Source organism: Aedes albopictus, chromosome 2 (assembly GCF_035046485.1).
Source record: "Aedes albopictus strain Foshan chromosome 2, AalbF5, whole genome shotgun sequence".
NCBI classification, from domain to species: Eukaryota; Metazoa; Arthropoda; class Insecta; order Diptera; family Culicidae; genus Aedes; species Aedes albopictus.
This window is the reverse complement of record NC_085137.1, coordinates 22,009,924-22,024,934: the sequence shown is the minus strand read 5'-3', so window position 1 is coordinate 22,024,934 and position 15,011 is coordinate 22,009,924. Positions and strand designations below refer to the sequence as shown.

General features: G+C 38.0%; 1 protein-coding gene across 1 annotated transcript in view; it reads left to right on the top strand.

Moving 5' to 3' along the window:
* Nucleotides 1-733: 733 nt before the first annotated feature.
* Nucleotides 734-15,011, top strand: part of LOC109408559 (protein sickie-like) — a 96,988-nt gene continuing 82,710 nt past the window's right edge. Inside the window, exon 1 of the mRNA XM_019681883.3 lies at nucleotides 734-2,027. Within this exon, the coding sequence (XP_019537428.3) occupies nucleotides 831-2,027 (1,197 nt within the window). The 5' untranslated portion in view covers nucleotides 734-830. The remainder of the gene's footprint in view (nucleotides 2,028-15,011) is intronic.

The following is a 15,011-nucleotide window of genomic DNA, read 5'->3' as shown; positions in this document are numbered from 1 at the left end:
TCAGATAGGCGATTCAAAACCTCAATCATTAGGCTTACAGGAGTTCAACCGCAAATCTGATCGTAGGGATTTGTAAAGAAGTTACCAAGAATACGTAAGGAAATGCTCCAATCACAGATAACAGATGTTTATGCTAGAACAAAATTTAGCTCAAAACATGAGTAAAAACAGCAAAAACCAAATACGTTCTACACTGCCGCAATCTATATCCCTTTCGGAACGAAGCAGCACAATCGTGCTGTTTTTCGGCATTAGCTTTACACATTTTTTTCAATTGTTGTGTCATGGGTATAACCATAATGCACAAGGAGGGTTAAAAAATTAAAAAAAAAATTGGGGAATTTTAACTCCAGTTCACTGTCGAATGGAAAACTTTGGTAAGAATCAAAAAATGTCGTCTAACGTATCAATCCTCACCAAACATATACCAATCTTGTTCCAAAATTTAACAAAAAATAAAACAAAATAAAGTTTTTTTCTAAATGAACTTTATGTCAGAATTTCGCTATTCGAATTTTCGATAATTTGGGTTCTACCCTAGGGTAGAAAATCTTAACAAATCAGGTGTTTTCCATCTGGGTCTTGCATACCAACTGGATCTTAATAATCGTGAAAGAGAAACATAAACATGTATCATCACATCGATCCGTTGATTGAACTCAATTAACCAAATTGTTTTTCTCTTATTCTCCTATCTTCCCCACAGGCGGCGAGCAAAGTTCATGTCCCCAGTATAACAATCGCAATGGAGATACACAGAAAAGTATAACGACCCCCTTGAAAGATATTTCCTGCGAAGCCATAATCGAAATCACGACATCCCGCGCACCATGAGTCTAGTGAAACCAAACGTTCCGGAGGGCTTTGCCACCATCCGGACACGGGGACTAACCCGAAGCACCAGCCGTGTCGAACAGATGCCCAGCGCCCGCAGAAGCTCCACTTCGGCCATGAAACCGTCCAGCTCGGGACCGCTGTACGAAAACAACGGCAACAGCTTGGCGTACAAAAGTACGTCGGCAACGTTAATCTGTGTTCCTCCGCCTGTCCCACCGAGAACCAGCTCGGAGCTTTCCACGGGACGGAACGAACCGAAAGAGGTGGATGACAAGGAGAATTCTAACAATCCGTACAGGAATGATGACGACGTCTTCTGCACAGCTAGCTTAACTTACGAAACTTTTAAGCCGTTGAAGAGCCCCACATTGAAGGAAGAAGACGCGAGCGATTACATTAGCTTGATGCAGTCCTCGGAATGTATCGACCGACTGAACTACGATTTTGAACTGCCTCCTTTGAAGAGTCCCCAGTACATCACCGAACTGAAACTTATTCAATCGAAGGCAATCGATAGTGGCACTCTATTCTCCCGACCGGAGAGTCCTCCGTACGGCAAAATCCGTAACAGCTACCGTTCGTCAACTCCGGAGAGCGTCGATAACTGCTCTTCCGGATCTTCCACCTACTCCAACCCTATCAACAGCGGAAAAAGCACCAGCTTGAGTGGATTTCTCGGCCCTGACGAGTCCACCAAACCACTACTGAACAGCAAATCAACCACGCTTCAGTACAGAAAATCCTACTCCAGCTCCCGCTCGGAGATCATCTACGAAGAGCCAAAGAAATTCCTGGCCATGGGCAGCCAGTCCAGCGATACGGACTCCGGTTATGACGGTGGCCCCGGCAGCTACCCAAAAATCCACAAAAGTGCCGAACTGCTAAACGTCCTGGACTCGGGCCGCCCTCCGCTAACCCGAGGTTACTCCACGATGGGACACCCGCGGGACGCCCCCCAAATCGGCGGCCGTCCCTATCACCCGCCGAAACCCAAGGTCGGCGAGAGCAAGTCGACCTCGTCGCTGAACGAAGCTCATCTCGGTCATTCATCCACAACCGCCGCCAAACCGGAACAGCAGCTACTGAACCAGAAGGTCGGTAGCCAGACCACTCTCCGGAGTAAGCCCATTATTCCGTGGTACGAGTTGGCCCTCCGGAAGGATCACCGCCAGAGCTGTCCGCCGTTGCAGGTAAGCACTTCTGGGAGTTCAACCGGTAAAAACTTTGAGGGGATTGATCTTGGTTCGCACCATTAGTTGTGTTGATACTGTTACGTCGGGCTTACGAACCAAGATAACTTCAGTACGGATATGTTTGATGACTGATCGTTATCCATCTGAGCTAAGGAAGGTCACTCCACAACTTTGTACACACTTGCCATATCTCAAGTCATCAAAGTTCCCCATCTCAACTTAACCTTTATCCCACCGAGTTAACTCGTCAGTCACGATCTGCTGCGATAATCACTATTATTCACTCAAATGATATTAGCAAATGACAAGATCAACTTAATCCTTGATCACAAGCTTAACCTACCTGCTACCAGCTACCTGCAGATCTTCATAAGCTCTCGTGAGAGAAGACCCTTCTTGCAACTCGTCAGTCGGCTGCCAGCCGCTAGCAGCAGCAAACAACTCTAATGAAACATAATTAAGTGCGGGGTATTAACGTCAGGTGTGCGTATTATAGCGACATCCATCCAAGTCACGCCATCTAGCGGCGACGATCGGCCGCAGAGGTGCTACCAACCGACTCACTGTATTTGGATCGCGACGACGGTTTCCTCATGTTCGGGTAGGCGTCAAAATACTAATGACTCGCCGTTGCTGCCACCAATGCCAGTAGGTAGAGTGCAAAATGGTCTCCAGCAGGCAATGTGTATATGTTTTTGGGTCGGATTATTGATTCAACAACACGCCGCCGATCCAATGTTGTTTGTGCGAGCGCGCGCGGCACCTCTCTTGAAGCCACAAAGGGTTTTGGCAAACATCTTATTAAAATCGTGATCTCTACGACGACTAGGATGCGGGGAAAGGGATCTATTTTGGGAACCTTGCGTGCCCCAGTTGAGATGAAATCCGACATTACGATCCGTATGTGTGACTCCTAGCGGGGCATAGGCTCACTGTGATCCGCTCGGTTGGCGCTCTGATGAAAAGCATCTGGTGTTACGCGGCAGTGAATTCGCGAATGTTTCAGTGTTAAGCCCTCCGGCGGCGCAGTCAGTCAGTGGGGATACTGCTGGCAACTGTCACGTTCGCGTTAACGAGAAGGGAGTTGAACGGTGTTTCAATAAATATTTCTGTAAAAAAATTCACAACATTCAACAGTAGGTTTTATGGCGGTTCTGATAACCTCTACAAAACTAATTAGCCATGAAAATGTTACTTGGGCAGTTTGGCTGAAGTCCTTTGCATGTTATTTGAACGAATTAGAACGAATCCTGTAAAAAAGGTTTATTTTCTGATACAACGTACGATTTTTCACCAATAGTGTTTGAAAGAGGCAATAAAAAACTAATTATGACAGGCTCCTGGGAGCAAAACATGAGCGATAAATAGTGAAACATTGTTTTCATACACGATGGAATTGAACATTGCCAATCACTCTCGAAACTATCATTCATAACTTCTCACTCAAGGAATCCCTTAAGAAATTTCTGGATGATTTTTAAGAATCTCTATATCAATTTCTGAAAAAAAGTCCATGGTAGAATCTCTGAAAGAAGCTCTGCCGAAGGAGTCTCTGTGGATATTTCTGAAAGAAATGTAGAATAGAATGCAGAATATGTACTCTAGACGTATTTTGGAAAGAATCTCTGGAGGAATATCTGATTGAATTCAAGTTGGAAAACCAGTAGAAACTCCTTGGGAAACCTTTGATGGAGTTCCAAAAAAAAAAAACTTTTGAAATTTGTAGAAAATTTTCTGGAAGAATACCTTGAGAATCTTTGGCGGAATATTTGAAAAAAAAAACAAATGAGTATTCCTATTCAAACATTCTGGAATCTTATTACAAAAGTTTATGCAAAAATTTTTAGGAAATATTTCTGAAGAAATTGTAGAATAAATTCCTGAAAGAGTTGGAGATGAAATTAGGTAATTTCTAAAGATATTTCTGAAAAAAGTCCATGGAAGAATTTCTGAAGAAACCCCTGCCGAAGGAGTCTCTGGAGATATTTCTAAAAGAATCTGGACATAAATGTATAAATTTCAGAACGAATTCCTTGCGAAATTTATAAATGGATTACTGAAGGAATTTATATTTAATTTTTTGAAGAAATTTACGAAAAAATCTTCTTGCTAAATGCCTGTAGAATTCTCGAGAGGAGTTCTGGAACGAATATCTGAAGGAATCCAAGAAAGAAAAGCTGGAAAAACATAATAACTTATAATAATTTATAATTATTATAATAACTTAAGAAATTTGTATGTAGAAGATTTCCTGGAGAAATACCTTAAAGAACCTTTGAAGCAGTATATGGAAAAACATATGAATAACCATCTGTAAGTATTCCAAAACAAATCTCCAAAAAAATCTGCAAAAGATTATGTAAAAATTCATAGGAAATATTTTTGGAGAAATTGTAGACTAAATTTACGAAAGGAAAGGATTCGAAATCAAATGTCTAAAGTTAACTTTGGAGGAATTTATGAAAAAAAAGTCCATGGAAGAATCTCTGAAGAAATCCCCGCTGAAGATATTTCTGAAAGAATGTGGGACATTTATGTATACATTTCAGAAGAAATCCCTTGCGAAATTACTAAATAATTTCTGAAGGTATTTCTAAATGAATTCCTGCAGAAATTTACCAAGAAATCCCATGTAAAGTTCTTGTGTTATTTTCTAGAGGATCTGAAGAAACCCATGTAGAAAAACCTTAAAAAGCGCCTTAGAAAACGTCAGGAGGAATTCAAAAAAGAAAAATTTAAGAAACTTTCAGTAAATTTCCTGGAGAAATACCATAGGGAATCTTCGGAGCAATATTTGGAGAAACAAATGAATAATGAAGTATTCCCAAACAAATCGTCGAAACAAATTCTGCAGAAGTTTATGCAAAAATGCATAGGAAATATTTCTGGAGAAATTGAAGTATGGATTCTAGAAACAATCCAAAATGCACGTTCTCAAGATACCATTTGAGGAATTTCTAAAAAAACTCCATGTAAGAAGGAATCCCTGGCGAAACTTCTAAATGGATTTTTGAAGGATTTTTTTTTTTATTATTTCGTGAAAAAAATCTCTGGAGGAATTCTGGAAAGAATCCATGGTGGAATATCTGATCGAATCCAAGTAGGAAAACCTGAAGAAATTCCTTGGGAAATGGCTGCTGAAATTCCAAAACTAATTATTAATTTTTTGGATTATTTAGAAGATTTTCAGTAGAAATACTATAAGAGATCTATTTATTAATATTTAAAAAAAAATGAATAAACATCTGTAAATATTACAGAAATCTCCTACAAAATTGGTAAACTCAAAGGAAATAGCTCTGGAGTAATTCCAGAATGAATTTTAGAGAATCAGTGGAGAAATTTTTAAAGATGTTATTCAAGGAATTTCTTAAAGAAATACGTGGAGCGATATTCAAAGAAATTCTTGAGTGAATCTGCATAAATTTCTACAGAAACTCCTTCTTTAACCACCGGGACAAGTCATGCAAGGCTCTTGATAAATCTATACAAAACATCCTGCGAGATTTCCAGCAGGAGATTGTGATGACTGTGAATCGTTTGAATTCCTAAAGGACTCCCTGGAACAATTTCTGAAGTCACTGCAAAGGGTAATTCAAAATGAATCCTTGTAAAAATCTATGAAGAAGATTCTAGAAAAGTTTTTGAAAAAGTTCACGAACAATTTTCCTAACTAATCCCTGGCATAATCCCTGAGGAGATCTTTGGAAGGTTTTATGAAAGAATCCATGGAAGATTTTTAAAAGAGTCCCTAGAGATATTTCTTCAGAAGCAATTTGTATTGATTTTTCGTAGAAAACTTTTGAAAAATCTCAAGTAATTCTGAGTTTCTGATTGCCCCGAAGAATCGCTGGATAAATTTCTTAAGTAATCCTTGCAATATTGAAAAAGATAAGATTCGCTGAAATGTTTTTTTTAAGAAATTCGTGAAAGATTTTTTGAAAACAATCCCTGGAGCAAATATTTCATTAATTTCTTAATAAAACCGTGGAGGTAAGAAGAAGAAGAATGTATGAAATGTTTCTTAATAGAATCTTCATAAGAAATTAAAAAAAAAACAAAGTTCATCAAAAGTTTTCCTAAAGAATATCTAGAAAATGTTTAAGGAATTGCTAGAAAAATGTCCGAAGTAGTCAGTGATATTTTTTGCAAATATATTTTACGAAGGAATTAATGGAGAAATAACTGAGAGAGCTTTGAACAAATCTCTAGAGGAAATTCTGAAATAGAAAAAATTGACGCAATTCCTGCAGGAGTTTTTAAGGATTTCATAAATTAATTCTCGGACGAATTTCTAAACAGATTTTTGGATGAATTTCTAAAGAAATACTTGGTGTAATTTTAAAAGAAGTTCTTGAATGAATTCCTTAAAAAATTTTCGAAGAAATTTCCAACTAAATCTAAACTGAATTTCTGAAGCAACACATGGAAGATTCCTTAAAAGAATTTCGTGGGAAATTTCTGGAGGAATCCCTGGAGAAAGTTACCGAAAAGATCTCAGCAGTAATTTGGGGAGGAATTGCTGAAGGTATCCCTGAAAAATGCTGTAAAAATTCTTGGAGATTTTTTCAAAAAATCCATAGAAAACCTTAAAAGAAATCTTGAAGAGTTTTCCCAAATGATTCCATGGAGGAGCTCCCGAAGAAATTCATGTAAGATTTTTCAAAGGAATCTTTCGAGAAATTTCTGAAGAAAGCTGTGCACAAATTTCTACAGAAATTAAGAGAGAATTGCTTGATTTTCTCAAGTATTTTTTTTTCAGAAATTTCAAAAGAAGTCTTTGGTGAAATTTATGATCTAATCCTAGAGATTATTTTGAAGAAATCTGTTAAGGAATTTCTGTTGAATTTTCTGAAGGAGAAGTTTCCGAAATGATTTATAGAAAAATTACTAAATAAATTTCTAGAAAAATTTCTCAAAAAAAAGGAATCTTTGTAGGGATTTTTAAAAATGCTCGCTATAGGAATTGTCGAAAGAATCCCTGGAGAAATTTCTAATGCAATACTTTAGGAAATTTTTCGAATGAGTTCTTGGAGAATTGATTGAGATGAATCCTTTCAGGAGTGCCTGTGATAAGTTTTAGAAGATTCTTCCAAAGAGGAGCTACCGACGGAGATTTGAAAGTATTTTCTGAAAAAAAAAAACCTGGAAAAATTTTTGAAGGAATCTTCTTAGGAATTTCTGAAGAAATATCCTTCAATTCAAAGCCTTTGACGATATAGTTGGGAATCATAGAACAAACTTTGGCATACAGCTCTTCATCATTCCTCAGGCTCTTCTCCAGACACATCAGCAGCTTTACCACCACAGCTGGCGGAAAATTTGGTTTTGTCTCGAAACGATCATCGATCCTCCCCGTCGTCTTCTTCGGAACTCAATTGCTCTTCTCTCTTCTTCCGGCTCCGGAAGCAGTAGCAGTACAGTAATTTCGAACTCCTTAACCGTATTGTAGCTCGTCAGGAGATCATGAAGTTGCAGTGATTGAACGGCGGACTGCATGAATGATGCGCGATTATTCCATGGTTCCAACAAAGCGGAAGATTGTTGTTAATGAAGCAGCATCACACTGACAAACTCGTCATGATGCTTGCTGTCACAAGTTCCATTTTTAAGTCAATTGAACTTATAGTTCTTAGAATCAACATAAAACCAAAATAAAAGATATTTAGTTTTGTAGCGGTTCTAAAACCTCTACAAGACATAATGGTCATCTAAATGTTACTTAGAAGGGGAAGGCCAGGCCAGGGGAATGACACTATCCTTTGTTAACACCCTACAAGAATCAATAATTGATTATTATGTACTCTAGTGCATGAGAATACGCTTCTTTAAGAAAAGCATAGTTTTTCCACGATTTTTGCTTTCTTACAAACATAATATTGCCTTCTGTCAAAAAATGTACTCGTATACTCCTGTAAAGATTTCTTAACAATTTTCCTCAAGAAAATATGTATGGATTGCTTCTGAAATTTCTCTACAAGATGATGATTAACCTGGGCTTGTTAGGGGAATATCTGTAAATAAAAGAAAATCGGGTTAAGTACGGTTCCTTTGAATTCCACTAAGAATTTGCATCCTTTGACAGATACGTATTTCGACCTCAACTGTAAGGTCGTCTTCAGTGTCTTGTACTTGACTCGACTAGTTTTTTGAAGTTTTTTGAAATCTATTTCTGATTTTCTTTTCAGAAATTCTTCAACTGATTCTTCCAAAGACTTCCTGAAGAATTTCTTCAAAAAAACCTTCCATGGATTTTCTTACAATCTGTTGATGGATGACTTTTGAAAGTGGAGCGGACCTGGTGTGTTGGTTAGAACACTTGACTATCACGCCGAGGACCTGGGATCGAATCCCACTCCCGACAAACTCACAAAAAGGGAAGTAGAGCGTGGGTCCCGAGATGAACTAGCCTAGGGCCAAAAATCTCGTTAATATAGATAAAAAAAAAACTTTTGAAAACTCTCCAATGATTCATTTATAAATACCTCCAGAAAGTCTTTTGGATAGCTTTTCGTGATTTCCTTAAGAAACCCAAGTGTTTCCTTTAAAAATTCTTCTATAGATTCTTCAAGAAATGCTTTCAGGAATCTCTTCACGAATTCCTCTAAGAAATGTTTCCAAGGATTGTTTTAGAAATTCCCCCAAGGATTCCTTCAGCTATTTTTCCAAAGTTCCCTCCGGAAATTTCTAAAAGAACTTCCTTAAATAGTCTTCCATGGCTTCCATTGCTACTCGGATTCCTTTAGAAAATCGTCCATGGATTGATTTGGAAAATCTTCCACGAATTCTTACACAAATTTCTCCGGCAGCCCTATGAGAAAAGGTTTTATGGATTGCTTCACAAATTCCTCTATGAATTTCCAGTGTTTCCTTCAGAAATTATCTAGAGATTTCTTCAGAACATGTCCAAATGGCTACTATTGGAAACCTTCCATGACTTGCTTAGAAATTCCTCCTTAGATTCTTTCAGATATCCCTTCGGGGATTCTTTTGGGATACTTTCCACGGATTACCCCAAATTGCTCTATGTTTTTTTTTTTGGAAATTACTCTAGGGATTTTTTTTTTCAGAATATCTCCCACGATTTTTTTAATCGTATAAGGATGCTTTCAGAAAATCCTCCAACGGATCCTCCAGAAACTCTTCCACTGCCGTTCTCATAATTGTCCTATGTAGATAGGAATTTGCATACAATATGGGACAATTAGACGATATCCAGGGATTGTTTCCACTAGGATTTCCATGAATATATTTCTTCACAGACTTCTCCAAGGATTTCTTTATAAATTCTTCCAAGGATTATTTTGAAAATTTGAATAAATTTGAAGCTTTTTATGCAAATTTTCCAGAAAATTCTTCAAAGAGCTCATTTTTTCAAGAAATTTCTATAGAAATTTCTTCAGGGATTCCAATAAAAATCTCTGAAAGATTTTCTCAATGAAAATATTTAGAAGTTTCTCTAAATATTCCTGCAGAATATGAATTTCTCAATGGATTTCTCCGAGTATTCCTCTATGTTTTTTCTCAGAAATTCATCAAAGATTTCCTCAAAGGATGCCTGTAGAAAATTTTCCACGAATTGTTTCAGGAATTTATTTATTTCAAAATGCCTTGTCTATGTGTTTTTTGGGATACTGCTGCATGGTTTTCTTCAAAAAATTGACAATTTTTTTTTAATATTTCTTCGGCGATATATTTTTTTTAATTTCTCAATATATTTTTCTAGGAATTCTGTTGTCCCAAGGAATTCTTCCTCGCAGAAGAATTACTTCAATAACTCCTCTTGTTTTTTTTTCTGTAGTTTTCTTTGAGTTGCTCCAGATATTCCTCAAAAAAGTTTTAGGACTTCTTCTAGAGATTTTTATAGAAGCTAGAATTGAGATTTCTCCAGAAATTCCTTCAGGAATGAATTTAGAAATTTCTTCTGAAATTTCTCCGAGGGTTTTCCCAAAAATATATCAAAAGACTTCACGAGTATTTTACTAGGAAATGCAGCAGGGTACTTTTCGGATAATTTTCAATGGATTTTGTTTTTGAGAAAACTCCCATTAAGGTTCCTATGAAATAATCTGGAATCTTTTCAGAAATTACTTCAAAAATTCTTGTCTTTCCCGATGAGAGGAATTTTCACATTTTTTCCGCATTTCTGTTCACAATCCTTTCAGCAATATTTGTATCATTTTTGGTCGAATCTACCAGAAATATTGCAGCAGAGTTCCCAAGTTTAGTTTTATTTTTTTTTCAGGAGATATTCTATCAGAGGTAGGTCAATCTCCGCGGCCAGTTTAGTTATGAGACAACCACAAGTCAGCAATGATGAAAAAACTGTTTATTCAAAGATTCAACATCACAAGCTATCTCTTACCGAGAAGCTTTCATAAACATTTGGAACTGTTCAGACAAGTTACTATGGATTTCAAAATGCATGTACGTACATAATTGAAATATTCCAACAAATTATAATCGCTACATTTGCATAGTGTCGTAGTAACAATTGTTTTTTTTTTCTTGACAGGCATACATAATCGAGGCATGACACGCGATCTAGAAAACACACAAATTTTCACAATCTCAGTACAAAAATAAACAAACTGCGAAAATCATATGTTTTCCAAGTAGCTACGTCTAGATACTTTTTATGATTACAACTAAAATTGAAACACCGTCCTAGATCATGACGACACGAACGCGGGGTACATAAACGCAAAGTAGGGATTCAAACATTTTTATTGCCGTGAGCGTCAGTCGTCAGTCGGCAGTAGCGAACGGCAGCAACAGCGGCGATCTCGCGAAAGTTGGCGACAATCACGGCAAACGCAAAATGTAAATAAACATGATAGTTAATTAATGCTACATGCGATCAAGTGTATTTATAAATGCACTGAAAATGGGATCATTTTCAGAGCCATAAAACTGTTACTTAATGGCATGCGGTGTTCGTTCGTAACGTACATGTACCACAAACAGATACCGATGAACTTATGGTAAACGGTAATCGGATACCTTGAATGGTTGTGGCATAAAGCCGGCCCAACATGCCATCCAAATTAGCCGTAAAAATTGATTTGTGTCTCACCGTTTTTTTTCTGCCTCCACACAAGACTGTCATAACAATGATTGAAATTTGAACAACCAATTCCGGGGAAACCTTTCAAACGAGGCAAAACATTTGGGGAGTTCCTCGAACAAAAACACAGCTAAGAATCACGAATCTACGGGCATCAATTACCTATACCTCCCAACTTTTAACAAATAAGAGCAACAACAATAACAGAGACAGTCAACAAACAAAGCCTAGACCTGCCATAGGGGGCTTTTTATCTCAATTCCGATAATTTAGGTTTGTTTTTCCAACCGCATGATCCGTGCGCTTTCTGCCTGTTTCGTTGGAACGAAATAGTCTTCCAAGTAAATCGCTGTCACCCCAATCAGACTTTTGGATCTCAGAATAGTGCTATGGTGATCGAGAGGAGAAATGTTTATAGGGATGCAAGGTGAAATGTGTTTTTGAGCGATTCTTCTCCAGATTCTCTGAACGTTCAAAGTTCTGCGTTGATTTTGATCTATCTAGCAGTGTTTCGCGTGATAGCCTAATCAGCTTCACCGGAAAACCATGTTCTGTCATTATCTATCATTTTTTTTTTCTTTTTACTAAATCGTATGCTGTTTTAAAATCAATGGTCAAATTGTCTCAATTATAAGGTTGTCCTAGATTTCGAAAATACGATAGCTATTGGTGCTACTTCCAAGTAACATTTTGATCGCCTATTAGTCTTGTAGAGGTTTTTAAACCCGTTTTAAAACTTATCCTTGAGCTGGAAACTTCAATAGAGCAGTTTACTTCGATCCCACATCAATTTTGACAACGACGACGACCTCGACTCTCAAAACACCCATGTAAACAAGACTCCCCCTAAACGGCCAAAATCCAAAAACTCGCTGCTGACGGACGATCGAGTGGAATAACAATAAATTAAACACGCACGCAAGACTGACTTTTCTTCTTCTCCAGAAATGGGATTCGATCCGACTGATGATGACGACCAAGATGGAGACGACGATGACGACGACCCAAACGCACATATGGAATAAAGAGATGATTGTTATTGTGACCAAGGCAGAGCGCGCGCAGCCAACATATGTGCTGCCCTTGGGATTGGGGCATCGGCCGCAACGCAAGCCCTTTAGCATCGGCGGCGATGGCCAGTTTGTGCAGAGAGCGGATCAGAAGGAACGGAATACGACCAATTAAGCTTATTTGTTTATGTTTGGTCGGGTGTTTGAGATCGTGGCTTTGAATGTTTGTGGCTATTTATTTGGAAAATTCGAAAGATTCATAAATTCATAAAATTATAAGGAGCGAGCACCGGTTTTGTACAGTCTCAGAGAAACCTATTTATTAATAACCAATGTACCTATAAAAACTAACAAAATGTTAGGTAAAAGGTTTCAATCTAGGGTTTTTATTTAAATCCCGTCTATTTAAGCATCGACCATGAAAGATCGAATTTATTCTTGCACCTCGGCTAATGCCAATTTGGTATCAATTACTGAATTATAAATTAACTTCCATGTCATGTAAAAATATTGTTGAAGAACTTAATATAATAGTTAATAATAATTATCCTTCGAATCCTGTTTCCGTCTAGTTCACGTCTGTTTTGGGCACAACATGAATTCAATTCCCGGCACAACTTTTACGTGAAATTATGGTAAATAGGATGGTCAAAAATTATGATTCGGTCGTAGGTATTATTTTCGAAAAGTCGATCAACCTCTTGCAATCCAAATCAAATCATGTGTTCAAAGTACTTTTCAAAACTTTTAAATTGAGATAGATGTAGCTTAAGAATATCGTCCAAAACATTCTGGGTAATATTTTTGCCTACCAGATCAAAACCAAGATCAAAACATGCCATCAGAGTGCAAAGAGAAATCTTTTACTGTTTTCCACGCACACATTTGCATGCATCTTCTCAATCACGAAGACAACTGTTTATTTACAATTTACCGACGAAAAAAAAACATTTATTTAAATTATTGATCAACCTTTGCTGCATTCTTGAGCAGTAAAGTCCAATTTTGAAGTGCGACATAGCTTTTGTGTGGAGTGAATTAAAGTGAATAGTTCAATAAGTGTATCTGGTGAAAAGAAAATTGAACGGTGACGAACAACAATTTGGCTAACTGCTCCTGCTTTGGTGCGGTTGCCTTCGGCATATACAAATCGAGAAAAATAGTGAAGTCGTGAGTGGAGTTAAATGGAAACGTAAAATTTTGCGTAATTATTTGATTCCCAGTGCTATAGGGGCTGGTTATTGATAGTCTGCATCGTTTTGATGAGGCGTTAGTTGGAATATGTTCAATTATTCAATATCTTCCATTTGATATGACGGGAATTAGAGCATATAACGAAGTAAATTTTTACCTTATATAAAAAAAATGCAGAAATCAAGCGAATAGATACTAGACTTTTAAAACATAAGTGTCACTGGCCAAAATAGATATACACTACCCGTCATAAGTACGGACTCACAAAAAGTATTGCAACAATATTGCATCACCCTGACTCACCTCGATATCTCTAAAACCAGAATACCTACAAAAATGCCGCCTTCATAAAAGTTGTTGCTTTTGGTCTTCTGAATAACTTACCTGAAGACAGCATCTTTGTAAGTCCTCAGGTTTTGGAGATATCGAGGTGAGTCAGGGTGATGCAATATTGTTGCAATACTTTTTGTGAGTCCGTACTTATGACGGGTAGTGTATAAGAGCTGATTCCCTGAGAAAAATGATTTATTTTTTTCCATTTTCCGATAGAATGTTGTATTTTGCAGAGCTGTAATTATATTATAACAGCAAGATTTACAGACCCAAAAATAACCGGAAGTCTAGAACCCAAATGTTAAGCACATCCTTAACTTTCCTTGTGCATATGAGGGTCATTTTTTGACCCTAATCGTACAGTGAGCTGCTCCCAATGTGATACCTGGTCTTCCTAATATTATGCCTGCTCTATCTGATGTTGACCAATTCTCGCTAATTGTTGAACGGTTCTTTCTGGTGATCGACATTTGAAATTATCCCTCACAAATTTGTGAGGTTCACGGCTATTTCAGAGGAAGTTCCACAGGGAGTTCCAGAGGGAATTCAAGGCGTTTCAGATGATTTCAGGTGGTTTTGGGAACTTTCCGGAAATCCCCTGAAATCGATTGGAACTCCTCTGAATGCCTCTAAAACTTCCCTGACATCCCCTAAATCCCCGTGGAACTCCCATGAAACCCTTTAAAACCTCTTTATGCAACCTCTTGAAACCCCCAGCATCACCCTGGAATATTCATGGATTATCCTCGGAATGCTTCTGAAATTCGACTCCTGCGACCCCGTGAAACCCTAGAATGCCCCTGGTTCGCTCATAAAACTCCTTGAAACTCCCTGGAACGACCTTGAAGCCCTCTGAAATACCTTGTAATACCCTGGAACATGATATACAGAGGACGCGACGCGAGACAAGACATTACACTTATCGTTCTTCCAATCGTCAAAGGGTTAAAATTACCTGGATTCGGGTGCGAAGGTACTTATCCCCGGGACTATGTCTGACTGGCTACGTTGAATGATCGTCAAGATGATCGTACGTTGTCCGTACTCACTTAACCGAGATAGAAAGGATCGTCGTCGTGTTGATCAGACCAAAGATATCTGACCCTGGAATATCCTTGGAACACCCCCAGGACCCCCCTGAAACCCACTCTAACCGTATAAAACGCCTCTCAACTCGTTGAGACCTTAAGAACACTCCTTCAAACTTGTGAACCCCGTAGAACACCCCTGGAACGCCTCTGGAACATCCCTGGAACCCCTCTGAAATCCTCTGGGACGTTTTCAAACTTCTCTTAGAACACTCCTGAATCCTCCTCACATCCCCTGAATCTTAATGAAACATCCTGGAACGCCTATGAAATCCTCTTAAACTCCTCG